This window comes from Oncorhynchus masou, unplaced genomic scaffold (assembly GCF_036934945.1).
Source record: "Oncorhynchus masou masou isolate Uvic2021 unplaced genomic scaffold, UVic_Omas_1.1 unplaced_scaffold_1585, whole genome shotgun sequence".
NCBI classification, from domain to species: Eukaryota; Metazoa; Chordata; class Actinopteri; order Salmoniformes; family Salmonidae; genus Oncorhynchus; species Oncorhynchus masou.
In genome coordinates this window covers 73,160-91,737 of record NW_027005925.1, presented here as the reverse complement: position 1 = coordinate 91,737, position 18,578 = coordinate 73,160, and the positions used below count along the sequence as shown (strand labels likewise).

At 45.7% G+C, this 18,578-nt stretch overlaps 1 protein-coding gene across 2 annotated transcripts; it reads right to left on the bottom strand.

The window, feature by feature from the left end:
• Positions 1–2,305: 2,305 nt before the first annotated feature.
• LOC135531424 (gasdermin-E-like) lies at positions 2,306–14,174 on the bottom strand. 2 transcript variants are annotated; one of them, XM_064959472.1, is made up of 10 exons: positions 14,054–14,174; positions 13,512–13,780; positions 12,160–12,352; positions 10,484–10,658; positions 8,477–8,597; positions 6,512–6,631; positions 4,718–4,845; positions 3,973–4,405; positions 3,705–3,778; positions 2,306–2,844 (listed from the first exon to the last, which is right to left on the bottom strand). In XM_064959472.1, exons 2-10 carry the CDS (start codon positions 13,729–13,731, stop codon positions 2,617–2,619), a joined length of 1,692 nt encoding a protein of 563 aa, XP_064815544.1. In that variant the 5' UTR covers positions 13,732–13,780; positions 14,054–14,174; the 3' UTR covers positions 2,306–2,616. The 2 variants fall into 2 exon arrangements, with proteins under 2 accessions (XP_064815544.1, XP_064815545.1); XM_064959473.1 differs by having other exon boundaries at positions 13,512–13,731.
• Positions 14,175–18,578: the final 4,404 nt, after the last annotated feature.

Here is an 18,578-nt window from a genome sequence, read left to right as displayed (position 1 = left end):
TGTATCACTGAAGAGTTAGATTGCACAGTAGAATTTAAGGAAATGTTCAGTGCTTACTGTCAATGCATTCTCTGCTAAAGCAGGAACATCGCCTTTAAATTTAAATCACGCTGGAATGCTGAACTTTTGCGATGCGGATTGAATAGATCCCTTGACACGCTCTCAATTCTGAGCAGTAGTTTTAGGCCAGGATTCAATCCAAGATGTGTTATCATAGAGCAGTGACTTTTAAAGGTAATTTACACTTGATGCACCTTTTGCCGTGAATGATAATGTCCACAAACAAAAAAATACCTTTTAAAAGGATCATGGTCAGCTGTCCAGTGCAATACTCTATAACGTGCTTTGGATTGAATACCGGCTTTTAAAACACTCAACAGTTCTTGGGTGTCGTCTTAATACTGATCCCGTAAGGTCGGTCTTAATACTGATCCCGTAAGGTCGGTCTTAATACTGATCCCGTAAGGTCGGTCTCAATACTGATCCCGTAAGGTCGGTCTCAATACTGATCCCGTAAGGTCGGTCTCAATACTGATCCCGTAAGGTCGGTCTTAATACTGATCCCGTAAGGTCGGTCTCAATACTGATCCCGTAAGGTCGGTCTCAATACTGATCCCGTAAGGTCGGTCTCAATACTGATCCCGTAAGGTCGGTCTCAATACTGATCCCGTAAGGTCGGTCTCAATACTGATCCCGTAAGGTCGGTCTCAATACTGATCCCGTAAGGTCGGTCTTAATACTGATCCCGTAAGGTCGGTCTCAATACTGATCCCGTAAGGTCGGTCTCAATACTGATCCCGTAAGGTCGGTCTTAATACTGATCCCGTAAGGTCGGTCTTAATACTGATCCCGTAAGGTCGGTCTTCATACTGATCCCGTAAGGTCGGTCTTCATACTGATCCCGTAAGGTCGGTCTTAATACTGATCCCGTCAGGTCGCTCTTAATACTGATCCCGTAAGGTCGCTCTTAATACTGATCCCGTAAGGTCGGTCTTAATACTGATCCCGTAAGGTCGCTCTTAATACTGATCCCGTCAGGTCGGTCTTAATACTGATCCCGTCAGGTCGGTCTCAATACTGATCCCGTAAGGTCGGTCTCAATACTGATCCCGTAAGGTCGGTCTCAATACTGATCCCGTAAGGTCGGTCTCAATACTGATCCCGTAAGGTCGGTCTTAATACTGATCCCGTAAGGTCGGTCTCAATACTGATCCCGTAAGGTCGGTCTCAATACTGATCCCGTAAGGTCGGTCTCAATACTGATCCCGTAAGGTCGGTCTCAATACTGATCCCGTAAGGTCGGTCTCAATACTGATCCCGTAAGGTCGGTCTCAATACTGATCCCGTAAGGTCGGTCTTAATACTGATCCCGTAAGGTCGGTCTCAATACTGATCCCGTAAGGTCGGTCTCAATACTGATCCCGTAAGGTCGGTCTTAATACTGATCCCGTAAGGTCGGTCTTAATACTGATCCCGTAAGGTCGGTCTTCATACTGATCCCGTAAGGTCGGTCTTCATACTGATCCCGTAAGGTCGGTCTTAATACTGATCCCGTCAGGTCGCTCTTAATACTGATCCCGTAAGGTCGCTCTTAATACTGATCCCGTAAGGTCGGTCTTAATACTGATCCCGTAAGGTCGCTCTTAATACTGATCCCGTCAGGTCGGTCTCAATACTGATCCCGTAAGGTCGGTCTCAATACTGATCCCGTAAGGTCGGTCTCAATACTGATCCCGTAAGGTCGGTCTCAATACTGATCCCGTAAGGTCGGTCTCAATACTGATCCCGTAAGGTCGGTCTCAATACTGATCCCGTAAGGTCGGTCTCAATACTGATCCCGTAAGGTCGGTCTCAATACTGATCCCGTAAGGTCGGTCTCAATACTGATCCCGTAAGGTCGGTCTCAATACTGATCCCGTAAGGTCGGTCTCAATACTGATCCCGTAAGGTCGGTCTCAATACTGATCCCGTAAGGTCGGTCTCAATACTGATCCCGTAAGGTCGCTCTCAATACTGATCCCGTAAGGTCGCTCTCAATACTGATCCCGTAAGGTCGCTCTTAATACTGATCCCGTAAGGTCTTATCACTCCTATTGGCCATGACAACGTCGTCCGGTAATAGTGCCTTCAGAAAGACTTCACACCCCTTGACTTCTGTTCACGTTGTTACAACCTGATTGCATTGAGATTTTGTGTCACTGATCTACATACAATACCCCATAATGTCACAGTGGAATTGTTTACAAAGGAATTAAACATGAAAAACTGGTTACGGTAAGCCTAAATAATCACAAGTTGCATGGACTGTGTGTGCAATAATAGTGTTTAATATGATTTTTGAATGACAACCCCACACACAGTTAACTGTAAGGTCCCTCAGTCGAGCAGTGAATTTCAAGCACAGGTTTACCAATGGTTCGCAAAGAAGGGCACCTATTGGTAGATGGGTTAAAAAAAAGCAGACATTGAATATCCCTTTTAAGCATGGTGAAGTTATTAATTACACTTTGGATGGTGTATCAATACACCCAGTCACTAAAGAGATACAGGTGCCCTTGCTAACTCAGTTGCCGGAGAGGAAGGAAACCGCTCCTCCCTCTCTTACTCAGTCTCTCCTTACACTAAAGAGGCCAGGCCTTTCACAGTGATACTCATGACTAGAGAAAGGTATCCAGGCTGGTCCTTCATCTCTGTCCTCAGTGTGTCCTCCTCTCTCTTCAGTGTAACTTCAGAGTGACCAAAGAGACTCTCTGTCCTCTGATACAGCTCCTCCTCAGTCAGAACAGCCAGACCTGCATCTCTCAGAGAGAGGGTCTCCCCACTCCCTGCTGCCACATGCTGCACCTGGAGGACAAACAACACAGGAATATGATCAGATACAGCAATGACAATTTCAAAATGGAGAATGAAGTATTGTAATAACGTGGGAGTGTTTGTCCTGTTACACACGTGTTGGTAATGGAAAGGTGTTTGTTCCACAGGGAGTGAGGTCACGGCCAGGGTTACTGGCCCAACGCTCTAACTAACTGCAAGGCTACCTGCCACCCTTAATCTATTCCAAACAACTATTGAATTAATTGAACCTTTATTTAGCTTAGCCAAGTGGTGAACAGGTCACACAGTACTATATTTTTGAAGAAGTATACAGACTTGTTTACCAAACAGTACAGTATTTATTTTTTACCCCCTTTTCTCCCCAATTTCGTGGTTTCCAATTGTTAGTAGTTACTGTCTTGTCTCATCGCTACAACTCCCATACGGGCTCGGGAGAGACGAAGGTCGAAAGTCATGCATCCTCTGAAACACAACCCAACCAAGCTCGCATCCAACCCGGAAGCCATCCGCGCCAATGTGTTGGAGGAAACACCTAGCGACCTGGTCAGCGTGCACAGCGCCCGGCCTGCCACAGGAGTCGCTAGTGCGCGATAAGACAAGGATATCCCTACTGGCCAAACCCTCCCTAACCCGGACGACGCTAGGCCAATTGTGCGTCGCCCCATGGACCTCCCGGTCGAGGCCGGCTGCGACAGAGCCTGGGCTCGAACCCAGAGTCTCTGGTGGCACAGCCATCACTGCGATGCAGTGCCTTTGACGACTGCACCACCCGAGAGGCCCACAGGTTGTTTAAGTGTACAGTCTTTTTGAAGAAGTATACACTTTTTTTTACCAGGCTAAGTGTAACAAAATGGGAAGTGTGAACTCACCAGGATCTGCAGGGCCTGTAAGACTGGAGGACTGCAACAGGATCCCAACACAGAGAGACCCTCATCTGTCATTCCTGAGAAATAAAGATTCACAGATGGTGTGAAACAGGAAGTAGTTTTCAGGGCATTGTGGGTTCTGAGAAAATAAAATGTTCATGAAGTGAGATGCCAGTTTTCCTGATAAATGCAGTGGCTGGAGACTGTTGTGACAATGAACTGGCACTTAATATCCAACTAGTCAACTAATATTCACTGCTCAGTGTCTCACCATCCATGGCACTGATAATGAGATGAGTGGCATTGAGGAGAGAGGGTGTCTGGCTGGAATCACTGAGGAGGGTGGGTGTCTGGCTGGAATCACTGAGGAGGGTGGGTGTCTGGCTGGAATCACTGAGGAGGGTGGGTGTCTGGCTGGAATCACTGAGGAGGGTGGGTGTCTGGCTGGAATCACTGAGGAGGGTGGGTGTCTGGCTGGAATCACTGAGGAGGGTGGGTGTCTGGCTGGAATCACTGAGGAGGGTGGGTGTCTGGCTGGAATCACTGAGGAGGGTGGGTGTCTGGCTGGAATCACTGAGGAGGGAGTGTGTTGGGCTGGAGTCCGAATGCTCTAGAAGGTTCAGTATGGCCTGGACTGTCTGCATCCGAGACGCTTCCTTAACCTCCCCCAGGTCAGCTGTCTTACCTGTGCACTTCTGGTCCAGCTGTGAGAAGAGACATTATTAGAAAGAATAGGTGAGATGTGTGGTTTGTTTTTTCCTGCTAAACTTAGTTGAATGTACTGACTGTAAGTCTCTCTGGATAAGAGTGTCTGGTAAATGACTCATATGTGAAGGTTCCAGACAGAAGATATTTAGGATACTATGGTAGATTATAATGATGACAGACCGAACGTAATGAGAAGTTAGTATGTTCAGCATTTTCAGAAAGCTGCTGATTCTTGCCAGTAATCCGCTCATAGAAAATAACTGTAGGACTGTGTGTGTTTGTGCCCTGTTTCTGTATGTCTCACTCACCACACTCTCCAGCACACTGACTGCCTCTCTGTCCTCCATGGTTGTCTTGAGGAGCTGGAGCAGAGAGGAACGTGTGTCTACTGGCAGGACTGACAGCAGCTGGAAATGACCCCTCAGTTTCTCCAGTTCTGTCAACACACAAACACTTTGCATCGAGCGGAAGTTTGACTCCGCTGCCACCGTATCAGAGATTTCACAACCAGAAAACTATCATGTGTTTGATTTATTCTGCAACCACAATGGGACAAATCTATGAATTATTTTTTTTAAATGAATTGTTAGAGGAAACGGTGATCTCTCCAAGGCAGTGCTATAACCTTTTACATGATCCTCCTTATGAGCTCTTTTGTTGATTTTACTGATGTATTTATTTATCTAGGTAAGAAGGTGAAGAACAAATCCTTATTTACAACCGGATATGCTAGACATTGGCCTGTACACACATGTTGTATGTACAACACATTTGGCACAACAAGGTTTTCTGGATGAAAATAATTACACAAGTGTTGTGGACTGTGGAGCCACGGCACAAATGATTGAGTAAACATTTCTGTGCAGACAATTTATCACAAAAATAAGTTGTATCACAACAACCATTGTGTTAAATGTGTTGTAAGTCAGTTCTACAACCTGAATGTGACGGGATCAATTAAAAGTTTTACATAAAGACCCACATGTAACATTCCATTCAGTATAAGTCTTCTACCACTAGACCAGGGACGCCTTCCGCCACTAGGCCAGGGACGCCTTCCGCCACTAGGCCAGGGGCGCCTTCCGCCGCTAGGCCAGGGGCGCCTTCCGCCGCTAGGCCAGGGACGCCTTCCGCCACTAGGCCAGGGACGCCTTCCGCCACTAGGCCAGGGACGCCTTCCGCCACTAGGCCAGGGACGCCTTCCGCCACTAGACCAGGGACGCCTTCCGCCACTAGGCCAGGGACGCCTTCCGCCGCTAGGCCAGGGACGCCTTCCGCCGCTAGGCCAGGGGCGCCTTCCGCCGCTAGGCCAGGGGCGCCTTCCGCCACTAGACCAGGGACGCCTTCCGCCACTAGGCCAGGGACGCCTTCCGCCACTAGGCCAGGGACGCCTTCCGCCACTAGACCAGGGACGCCTTCCGCCACTAGGCCAGGGACGCCTTCCGCCACTAGACCAGGGGCGCCTTCCGCCACTAGACCAGGGGCGCCTTCCGCCACTAGACCAGGGGCGCCTTCCGCCACTAGACCAGGGGCGCCTTCCGCCACTAGACCAGGGGCGCCTTCCGCCACTAGACCAGGGGCGCCTTCCGCCACTAGACCAGGGGCGCCTTCCGCCACTAGACCAGGGGCGCCTTCCGCCACTAGACCAGGGATGGGGAACTTTATGAACTCGTCCTGAGGGGTGGCAGTGGCTCGCGGGTCTGCCAACCCAAATCCATTCCCACACATGCAGTCAGATTTTGCCCTAAGCAACAATGTTTGCAGTATTTAATATGATATCTGAGTGAGAGTGACTAACCAGATCAATGGGGGTGCTTCTACAGCTGCATTGCTTGCTGTTTGGGGTTTTAGGCTGGGTTTCTGTACAGCACGTTGATATATCAGCTAATGTCACAAAGTTTAGACAGCTGGCTAGACTAATTTAGCAACCTAAAAAATGTTGATCCACAACCAATTGTGTATTCTACTATTCTACCTCTCAACAGTAAGTAGAGACCCCGACTGAGTTCCCCTGACAGAAATCGAATAATAATAATAACAACAACCATTTAAATTGGTACGTGGGCCTACAAAAGGAGGGGAACTTCCATTAGTCTCATTACCTCTCTGAAAGCAGCTCTTCTTTGGGGTGTCGTCGCGAGCGCCAGACACCCCCACTAAGCTCTTCTTAACAGGCCCATCCACCTCGAACCCCCCAAGAGTGTCGGACATTAGGCACAGGTCTGAGGAACAAGAGTGTGGGACATTAGGCACAGCTCTGAGGAACAAGAGTGTGGGACATTAGGCACAGCTCTGAGGAACAACAGTGTGGGACATTAGGCACAGCTCTGAGAAACAAGAGTGTGGGACATTAGGCACAGCTCTGAGGAACAAGAGTGTGGGACATTAGGCACAGCTCTGAGGAACAAGAGTGTGGGACATTAGGCACAGCTCTGAGGAACAAGAGTGTGGGACATTGGGCACAGGTCTGAGGAACAAGAGTGTGGGACATTAGGCACAGCTCTGAGGACAAGAGTGTGGGACATTAGGCACAGCTCTGAGGACAAGAGTGTGGGACATTAGGCACAGCTCTGAGGAACAAGAGTGTGGGACATTGGGCACAGGTCTGAGGAACAACAGTGTGGGACATTAGGCACAGCTCTGAGGAACAAGAGTGTGGGACATTAGGCACAGCTCTGAGGAACAAGAGTGTGGGACATTAGGCACAGCTCTGAGGAACAAGAGTGTGGGACATTAGGCACAGCTCTGAGGACAAGAGTGTGGGACATTAGGCACAGCTCTGAGGACAAGAGTGTGGGACATTAGGCACAGCTCTGAGGAACAAGAGTGTGGGACATTGGGCACAGGTCTGAGGAACAACAGTGTGGGACATTAGGCACAGCTCTGAGGAACAAGAGTGTGGGACATTAGGCACAGCTCTGAGGAACAAGAGTGTGGGACATTAGGCACAGCTCTGAGGAACAAGAGTGTGGGACATTAGGCACAGCTCTGAGGAACAAGAGTGTGGGACATTAGGCACAGCTCTGAGGAACAAGAGTGTGGGACATTGGGCACAGCTCTGAGGACAAGAGTGTGGGACATTAGGCACAGGTCTGAGGAACAAGAGTGTGGGACATTAGGCACAGCTCTGAGGAACAAGAGTGTGGGACATTAGGCACAGCTCTGAGGAACAAGAGTGTGGGACATTAGGCACAGCTCTGAGGAACAAGAGTGTGGGACATTAGGCACAGGTCTGAGGAACAAGAGTGTGGGACATTGGGCACAGGTCTGAGGAACAAGAGTGTGGGACATTAGGCACAGCTCTGAGGACAAGAGTGTGGGACATTAGGCACAGCTCTGAGGACAAGAGTGTGGGACATTAGGCACAGCTCTGAGGAACAACAGTGTGGGACATTAGGCACAGCTCTGAGGAACAACAGTGTGGGACATTAGGCACAGCTCTGAGGACAAGAGTGTGGGACATTAGGCACAGCTCTGAGGACAAGAGTGTGGGACATTGGGCACAGCTCTGAGGAACAAGAGTGTGGGACATTGGGCACAGCTCTGAGGAACAACAGTGTGGGACATTAGGCACAGCTCTGAGAAACAAGAGTGTGGGACATTAGGCACAGCTCTGAGGAACAACAGTGTGGGACATTAGGCACAGCTCTGAGGAACAAGAGTGTGGGACATTGGGCACAGCTCTGAGGAACAAGAGTGTGGGACATTAGGCACAGCTCTGAGGAACAACAGTGTGGGACATTAGGCACAGCTCTGAGGAACAAGAGTGTGGGACATTGGGCACAGCTCTGAGGAACAAGAGTGTGGGACATTAGGCACAGCTCTGAGGAACAAGAGTGTGGGACATTAGGCACAGCTCTGAGGAACAAGAGTGTGGGACATTAGGCACAGCTCTGAGGAACAAGACTCATTCAAATACATTGGACATACTGAACATTAACAGAGACCGTGCACTTGATAAGGCTTTGTAATATACAACCTACATGGTCTGATTATGGGTCCAGGTGAGGGTTGACAGTTTAAAACGTGTTGTTGCCTGAGAAACTGGAAAATAAAGGCTCCCTCACCATAGTGTCCGTTGAGTTTGATCTCCAGCTCTATAATGCCGTAAGCGATGACGGTGTGGGCAGGAATCTCCAGAGACACGTTGCTGTCTTTGTGCAGGCTGCTGTTCTCCTGTACAGACACCTGTGGAAAGTGGTACTGAAGCCATTTTGGGGTTGTCTGTACTTTACTAGTCATATTGACAACTTTTACTTTCACTTCACTACATTCCTGAAGAAAATAATTTACTTTTTACTCCATACATTTTCCCTGACACTCAAAAGTACTCGCTACATTTTGAATGGTCCAATTCACACACTTATCAAGAGAACATCCCTGGTCATCCCTACTGCCTCTGATCTGACACATTCACTAAACACAAACGCTTCATTTGTAAATTATTTCAGAGTATTGGAGTGTACCCCTGTGGCAATCTGTAAATTAAATTTCAAAAGAAAATGGAACCATCTGGTTTGCTTAATATTAGGAATTTGAAATGATTGATACTTTTACTTCTTAAGTATATTTTAGCAATTACATTTACTTTTGATACTTAAGAATATTTAAAACCAAATACTTTTAGACTTTTACTCAAGTAGTATTTTACTGGGTGACTTTCACTTGAGTCATTTTCCTTCAAACCAGTCAAGGGAAGTGAACAAGTGGACATGACAACATAGAATAAGAGCCTAACATAAGGCAGTGTTAGTGAATCCTCATCAGCCATTCATATGACTGATCTACTGTAGGAGTCTATTCACGCTTCACTCCTCCTTTTGCTGCACAAACATTAAAAATCATCCATCTGTGGCCTTGCTGGTCCAGCAGTAATGCTGCTGCCTCCAGCACACAGAGGCCTGTCTGCAGTGTTGTCATAGGTCCAATCCAGCCTGCTGCCTCCAGCACACATAGGCCTGTCTGCGGCGTTGTCATAGGTCCAATCCAGCCTGCTGCCTCCAGCACACATAGGCCTGTCTGCAGTGTTGTCATAGGTCCAATCCAGCCTGTAACCTCCAGCACACATACGCCTGTCTGCGGTGTTGTCATAGGTCCAATCCAGCCTGCTGCCTCCAGCACACATACGCCTGTCTGCGGTGTTGTCATAGGTCCAATCCAGCCTGTAACCTCCAGCACACATACGCCTGTCTGCGGTGTTGTCATAGGTCCAATCCAGCCTGCTGCCTCCAGCACACATAGGCCTGTCTGCAGTGTTGTCATAGGTCCAATCCAGCCTGTAACCTCCAGCACACATAGGCCTGTCTGCCGCGTTGTCATAGGTCCAATCCAGCCTGTAACCTCCAGCACACATAGGCCTGTCTGCGGCGTTGTCATAGGTCCAATCCAGCCTGCTGCCTCCAGCACACATACGCCTGTCTGCGGCGTTGTCATAGGTCCAATCCAGCCTGTAACCTCCAGCACACAGAGGCCTGTCTGCAGTGTTGTCATAGGTCCAATCCAGCCTGTAACCTCCAGCACACATACGCCTGTCTGCGGCGTTGTCATAGGTCCAATCCAGCCTGCTGCCTCCAGCACACATAGGCCTGTCTGCAGTGTTGTCATAGGTCCAATCCGGCCTGTAACCTCCAGCACACAGAGGCCTGTCTGCGGCGTTGTCATAGGTCCAATCCAGCCTGTAACCTCCAGCACACATAGGCCTGTCTGCAGTGTTGTCATAGGTCCAATCCAGCCTGCTGCCTCCAGCACACATAGGCCTGTCTGCGGCGTTGTCATAGGTCCAATCCAGCCTGTAACCTCCAGCACACATACGCCTGTCTGCGGCGTTGTCATAGGTCCAATCCAGCCTGCTTCCTCCAGCACACATAGGCCTGTCTGCAGTGTTGTCATAGGTCCAATCCGGCCTGCTGCCCTTTGAGGCAACTTCTTCCCTATTTTGCCTGCTTAAAGATGCATCTATACAGGGTAAACTACATGGTTAACTTCAATACTTGTAATATATAATATCCAAGCCTAACAAATAGAGATGATTAATGTAACAAATCCTACAACGCTCTTCATCTCTCTCCGTCTACCTGGGTGCTCTTGGGCCCACAGAAGCTCAGCAGCTCCCCTAACTGCCCCCCCTGCTGGACCTCCTCTATGACCGAACACGGCTGGGTCGTTACAATCCTCTCCTTCACCACCGCAAACACCTCCCTGGACTTCTCACGGGTCTGCTGGATCAGACAGTGGGACATGTCCAAAATCCTGCAGGAGAGACAAATAAATCAGAGAGTTGTCCTTTTGATGAGGGAAAAGATGATTCAAGTTATGTTTCTTGGATGATTATAAAGTAGCTTGGAGTAATCCAGTCTGTTTGTGACAACATTCCACGCCTCATTGTGCCAAACATGACAAGCAGTGGCAAGGAGTAGAATGGTGGGGGCTGTGCTTTGGCAAAGTGGGTGGGGTTATATCCTGCCTGTTTGGCCCTGTCCGTGGGTATCATCGGATGGGGCCACAGTATCTCCTGACCCCTCCTGCCTCAGCCTCCAGTATTTATGCTGCAGTAGTTTGTGTCGGGGGGCAAGGGTCAGTTTGTTATACCTGGAGTATTTCCCCTGTCTTATCTGGTGTTCTGTGTGAATTTAAGTATGATCTCTCCAATTCTCTCTCTCGGAGGACCTGAGCACTAGGTCCATGCCTCAGGACTACCTGGCATGATGACTCCTTGTTGTCCCCAGTCTACCTGCCGTGCTGCTGCTCCAGTTTCAACTGTTCTGCCTGCGGCTATGGAACCACCTCCATGCTTCACTGTAGGGATGGTACCTGGTTTATTCCAGACGTGACGCTTGCTATTCAGGCCAAAGAGTAAAATATTGGTTGTAGCATCATACCCAAGACTCTAGGCTGTAATCGCTGCCAAAGGTGCTTTTTTTAAACTTTATTTAACTAGGCAAGTCAGTTAAGAACAAATTCTTATTTTCAATGACGGCCTAGGAACAGTGGGTTAACTGCCTGTTCAGGGGCAGAACGACAGATTTGTACCTTGTCAGCTCGGGGTTTGAACTTGCAACCTTCCAGTTACTAGTCCAACACTCTAACCACTAGGCTACCCTGCCGCCCAACAAAGTACTGAGTAATGGGTCTGATTACCTTTATAACTGTGCATTTTTCAGTTAATGTTTTATACATTTTGTGTAACCTGGGGTTACTGTATGTACAGGTGAACTGAGTGTAACCTGGGGTTACTGTATGTACAGGTGAACTGAGTGTAACCTGGGGTTACTGTATGTACAGGTGAACTGAGTGTAACCTGGGGTTACTGTATGTACAGGTGAACTGAGTGTAACCTGGGGTTACTGTATGTACAGGTGAACTGAGTGTAACCTGGGGTTACTGTATGTACAGGTGAACTGAGTGTAACCTGGGGTTACTGTATGTACAGGTGAACTGAGTGTAACCTGGGGTTACTGTATGTACAGGTGAACTGAGTGTAACCTGGGGTTACTGTATGTACAGGTGAACTGAGTGTAACCTGGGGTTACTGTATGTACAGGTGAACTGAGTGTAACCTGGGGTTACTGTAGGTACAGGTGGACTGAGTGTAACCTGGGGTTACTGTAGGTACAGGTGGACTGAGTGTAACCTGGGGTTACTGTAGGTACAGGTGAACTGAGTGTAACCTGGGGTTACTGTATGTACAGGTGAACTGAGTGTAACCTGGGGTTACTGTAGGTACATATTAGAGAGAGAGAGAGGAACTCACTTGTCTTTGGAGTCGCGCAGCAACTTCTGTACATCCACCTCCTCTTTCTTCAGGCTGCCGAAGGACGACTGGAGTTTAGATGTGTCTTTCCCCTCCACCTTAAGGTTTACTGCAACCAAATTTGACTCAAAGTTTCCTGATTTGTTGTCACCAAATGTCCCTTGGTACTTTAGGAAATCAGTCTTGACCACAACTGTAGGAGAGGGAAGCAAAAATGTTTTTTTTTTTTAATTCTTCTAGCTCTGTCAAATTGGTTTTTGATCATAGTTTTTATCTTAAATCTACTTGAAAATCTAACTCGGCCACTCAGTGACATTCACTGTCTTTTTGGTATGCAACTCCAGTGTTTATTTTCCTTGTGTTTTAGGTTAGTGTCCTGCTAAAATGTGAATCTGCCGGTGCTTAGCTCCATTCCGTGTATTTTTATCCTGAAAAACTCCCCAGTCCTTAACGATTACAAACATACCCATAACATGATGCAGCCACCACTATGCTGGAAAATATGGAGAGTGGTATTCAGTAATGTGTTGGATTGGATTTGCCCCAAACATAACAATTTGTATTCAGGACAAAAATTGAATTGCTGTACATTTTTTGCAGTATTACTTTAGTGGCTTGTTGCATACACACTTCCTTCTTCTCACTCTGTCACTTAGGCTAGTATTCTGGAGTAACTACAATGTTGTTGAACTATCCTCAGCTATCTATTATCACAGCCATTAAACTCTAACTGTTTTAAAGTCATCATTGGCCTCATGGTGAAATCCCTGAGCAGTTTTCTTCCTCTCTGGCAACTGAGTTAGGAAGGGTGCCTGTATCTTTATAGCGACTGGGTGAATTGATACACCATCCAAAGTGTAATGAATAACTTCACCAGGCTCAAAGGGACATTCAATGACTACTTTTTGTACCCATCTACCAATAGTTGCAAAACCTCCCTGGTCTTTGTGGTTGAATCTGTGTTTGAAATGCACAACTCGACTGAGGGACCTAACAGATAAACATAATTCCACTGTGACATTATGGGGTATTGTGTTTAGGCCATTGACAACAAAAAAAATCTAAATGTAATCCATTTTAAATTCCGGCTGTAACACAACAAAATGTTGAAAAAGTTGGGGTGTGTGAATACTTCTGAAGTCACTGTATGTATCATTATGTATCATGATAGGATCCTCTTCATAATCTTTCCAGTAGCATGGATAACAGAATCGATGCTCAAATCTTTCACAAGGAACACATTCACACAGTATCACACTGAGGGAGCGAGGAGCCTATACCTGCAAACAAACAGGTAGGCTGCACACCTGTACTTGCTATCATTTCAACTGAGGGGCTGATCTTGTGTTTACCTGGGGTTAAGGGTGTGTCTCCAGTCAGCACATCACTGAGGGTAAAATCAGTGGGCAGGTACTTGGGTTTCTGCCAAATCCAAAAACGCTTGCGTTTCACAACCAGTGAGAGAGGGACCAGTTTGTCTGAGTCAATCAGACTGGACACAGGGATCAAGCTGCCACCATCATCATCATCATCAATCTCCTCCACAAAGTTTCTTGTGGCCGTGGAAAACATCTTCAATGGGAGACACAGAAATGATCGAGGATGATGTCTCTGTTTGCAACTGATAACAAACACGACAAGAACACAAGATTAATAATACGATAATATTCACATTGAAAAAGTTCCCATTAATGTACTAAAATAATAAAAGGTTAAAAACTATGAGCCATATGAGTAGCAGACTGGATACGCTAAGAAATCAGACATTACACAGAGTCAAAATACTGTGGTTGTTATTCGTAAACGTTCATAGACGTCTATCTATGCGTTCATAATTCACGACTCTATGTTCAAAATTGAAACTACTGCTACCTACAAGAGCAATATGTTTTACCGTTTATCCAGGCTATGTCCTAGCCGAACGCGAAAGCCCGTTCCAAGTTAGAGTTACCGGTTTAGATAAAGGTAGATATTTCTGTCGCAACAGCGGAATAAGTACCGTGATAACAAAGAGGTTCGCTCCACCCCTTTCTCCAGCCACGTGCACTGGGAGTGTTTTGGGGGAAACCCCTCACGTTTGGTTCTATCTCTCTGTGCTTCCATCTCCACCTCCTATCCAGGGCACCACCAGCTGCACAGTGAAACCAAACATGTTCTCATTGTTCTATCTGTGGTAAAACATTACAAAATAATGTAGTCATGATGATAATATTTTATTACATGTAAAGGAACTTTCAATGCATAGATAGACAAGCTTGGCTCCACGAAGAACCCTATGATACATATTAAAGTATAAGTTAATTATGCCCCATCAAGAGCCCCCTTATTTACATAAGTTTTCAGACCCTTTTGCTATGAGACTAGAAATTGAGCTCAGATGCATCCTGTTTCAATTGCTAGTCCTTGATATGTTTCTACAACTTGATTGGAGTCCACCTGTAGTATATTCAGTTGATTGGACATGATTTGGAAAGGCACAAACCTGTCTATATAAGGTTGACAGTGCATGTCGGAGCAAAAACCAAGCCATGAGGCCAAAGGAATTGGCTTTAGAGCTCCGAGACTCTGACAGAGCTCCAGAGTTCCTGTGTGGAGATGTGAGAATCTTCCAGAAGGACAACCATCTCTGCAGCATTCCCCCAAACAGGCCTTTATGGTAGAGTTGCCAGATGGTAGCCACTCCTCAGTAAAAGGTACATGACAGCCTGCTTGGAATTGCCAAAATGCACCTAAAGGACTCTCAGACCATGAGAAACAAGAAACCAAGATTGAACTCTTTGGCCTGAATGCCAAGCGTCACTTCTGGAGGAAACTTGGCACCATCCCTACGGTGAAGCATGGTGGTGGCAGTATCATGTTGTGGGGATGTTTTTCAGGAACTGGGAGACTAGTCAGGTTGAGGGAAAGATGAACGGAGCAAAGTACAGAGAGATCCTTGATGAAAACCTGGTCCAGAGTGCTTGGGACCTCAGACTGGGACGATGGTTCACTTTCCAACAGGACAAAAACCCTAAGTACACAGCCAAGACAACGCATGAGTTGCTTCGGGACAAGTCTCTGAATATCCTTGAGTGTCCCTGCGAGAGCCTAGACTTGAACCCGATCGAACATCTCTGGAGAGACCTGAAAATAGCTGTGCAGCGACGCTCCCCTTCCAACCAGACAGAGCTTGAGAGGATCTGCAGAGAACAATGGGAGAAACTCCTCAAATACAGGTGTGCCAAGCTTGTACCATCATACCCATGAAGACTTGAGGCTGTAATCGCTGCCAAAGGTGCTTCCACAAAGTACTGAGTAAAGGGTCTGAATACTTACAGTTGAAGTCAGAAGTTTGCATACACTTAGGTTGGAGTCATTAAAACTTGTTTTTCAACCACTCCACAAATTTCTTATTAATGAACTATAGTTTTGGCAAGTCGGTTAGGACATCTACTGTGCTTGACACAAGTAATTTTTCCAACAATTATTAACAGAGATTATTTCACTTATAATTCACTGTATCACAATTCCAGTGGGTGAGAAGTTTACATACACTAAGTTGACTGTGCCTTTAAACAGCTCGGAAAATTCCAGAAAATGATGTCATGGCTTTAGAAGCTTCTGATAGGCTAATTGACATAATTTTAGTACATTTGATGTGTACCTGTGGATGTATTTCAAGGCCTACCTTCAAACCCAGTGCCTCTTTGCTTGACATCATGGGAAAATCAAAAGAAATCAGCCAAGACCTCAGGAAAAAATTGTAGACCTCCACAAGTCTGGTTCATCCTTGGGAGCAATTTCCACACGCCTGAAGGTACCACGTTCATCTGTACAAAAAATAGTACATAAGTATAAACACCATGGGACCACGCAGCCGACATACCACTCAGGAAGGAGACGCGTTCTGTCTCCTAGAGATGAACGTACTTTGGTACGAAAAGTGCAGATTGATCCCAGAACAACAGCAAGGGACCTTGTGAAGATACTGGAGGAAACGGGTACAAAAGTATCTATATCCACAGTGAAACGAGTCCTAGATCGAGATAACCTAAAAGGCCGCTCAGCAAGGAAGAAGCCACTGCTCCAAAACCGCCATAAAAATGCCAGACTACGGTTTGCAGCTGCACATGGGGACAAAGATCGTACTTTTTGGAGAAATGTCCTCTGATCTGATGAAACAAAAATAGAACTGTTTGGCCATAATGTCCATCATTATGTTTGGAGGAAAAAGGGGGAGGCTTGCAAGCCGAAGAACACCATCCCAACTGTGGGGGTGCTTTGCTGCAAGAGGGACTGGTGCACTTCACAAAATAGATGGCATCATGAGGAAGGAAATTATGTGGATATATTGAAGCAACATCTCAAGACATCAGGCTATAAGTTAAAGCTTGGTTGCAAATGGGTCTTCCAAATGGACAATGACCCCAAGCATACTTACAAAGTTGTGGCAAAATGGCTTAAGGACAACAAACTCAACGTATTGGAGTGGCCATCACAAAGCCCTGACCTCAATCCTATAGAAAATTTGAACTGAAAAAACATGTGCGGGCAAGGAGGCCTACAAACCTGACTCAGTTACACCAGCTCTGTCAGGAGGAATGGGCCAAAATTCACCCAACTTATTGTGGGAAGCTTGTGGAAGGCTGCCAAAGGCAATGCTACCAAATACTAATTGTATGTAAACTTCTAACTCACTGGGAATGTGATGAAAGAAATAAAAGCTGAAATAAATAATTCTCTCTACTATTACTCTGACATTTCACATTCTTAAAATAAAGTGGTGATCCTAACTGACCTAAGATTGGGAATTTTTGCTAGGTTTAGGATAAACTGACTTTAAATGTATTTGGTTAAGGTATATGTGAACTTCCGACTTCAACTGAATGTAAATGTAATATTTCCGTTTTTTTATCAATTTGCTAAAATATTGTCTAAACCTGTTTTTGCTTTGTTATTATGGAGTAATGTTTGTAGATTGACGAGGGGGAAAACTATTTAATCAATTTTAGAATAAGGCAGTAACATAACAAAAAGTGGAATGATTTGTATACACAATTCATGCCTCAGTTGCCTCAAGGGTTGAAAATCAATCTTTTCCTGTCTCCTCCCTTTCATCTACACTGATTGAAGTGGATTTAACAAGTCACATCAATAATTGATCATAGCTTTCACCCGGATTCACCTGGTCAGTCTATATGTCGTGGAAAGAGCAGGTGTTCTTAATGTTTTGTACACTCAGTGTATGTTGGATTTATTCTTCTGGGGAGTGCCAATATGGATGATTGGTGGCTTCAAAGCCTTTCATTGGCCAATACATAGCATCAGCAATCCAAGGTTTATATACATCATTGGTTGTCATACACAGCCTAAAGCTAACCAACATCCTGATACAGCCGTGCTAGTCTAGGAGATAAACTAAAGGCTGTAATTATGCTATTTGTAGCATATACCCAATGTTGCTAGTCTAGGAGATAAACTAAAGGCTATAATTATGCTATTTGTAGCATATACCCAATGTTGCTAGTCTAGGAGATAAACTAAAGGCTGTAATTATGCTATTTGTAGCATATACCCAATGTTGCTAGTCTAGGAGATAAACTAAAGGCTGTAATTATGCTATTTGTAGCATATACCCAATGTTGCTAGTCTAGGAGATAAACTAAAGGCTGTAATTATGCTATTTGTAGCATATACCCAATGTTGCTAGTCTAGGAGATAAACTAAAGGCTGTAATTATGCTATTTGTAGCATATACCCAATGTTGCTAGTCTAGGAGATAAACTAAAGGCTATAATTATGCTATTTGTAGCATATACCCAATGTTGCTAGTCTAGGAGATAAACTAAAGGCTGTAATTATGCTATTTGTAGCATATATCCAATGTTGCTAGTCTAGGAGATAAACTAAAGGCTATAATTATGCTATTTGTAGCATATACCCAATGTTGCTAGTCTAGGAGATAAACTAAAGGCTATAATTATGCTATTTGTAGCATATACCCAATGTTGCTAGTCTAGGAGATAAACCAAAAGCTAGAACTATGCTGTTTGTAGCCTGACTGCATGTGTGTAATTTAATGTGAAAGGGACATATCTGCTGTATAATGACAGTCAGCTCACCTCTCACCAGCTCACCTCTCAATCTTTTGATCTCTTAGAATTAGAAAAACAGACATTAGGAACACATCATCGACGACATCATGATTTTTCTTTTTACAAAGTACACAAGTGTAGATTCAAGGTTTTTTTTCTCTCTCTCTTCTGAGAGAGATTATTTATTTATTTATTTTACCTTTATTTAACTAGGCAAGTCAGTTAAGAACAAATTCTTATTTTCAATGACGGCCTAGGAACAGTGGGTTAACTGACTTGCCTAGTTAAATAAAGGTAAAATAATAATCTCTCTCAGAAGAAACTCAAACTATGGGGGCATTTGGA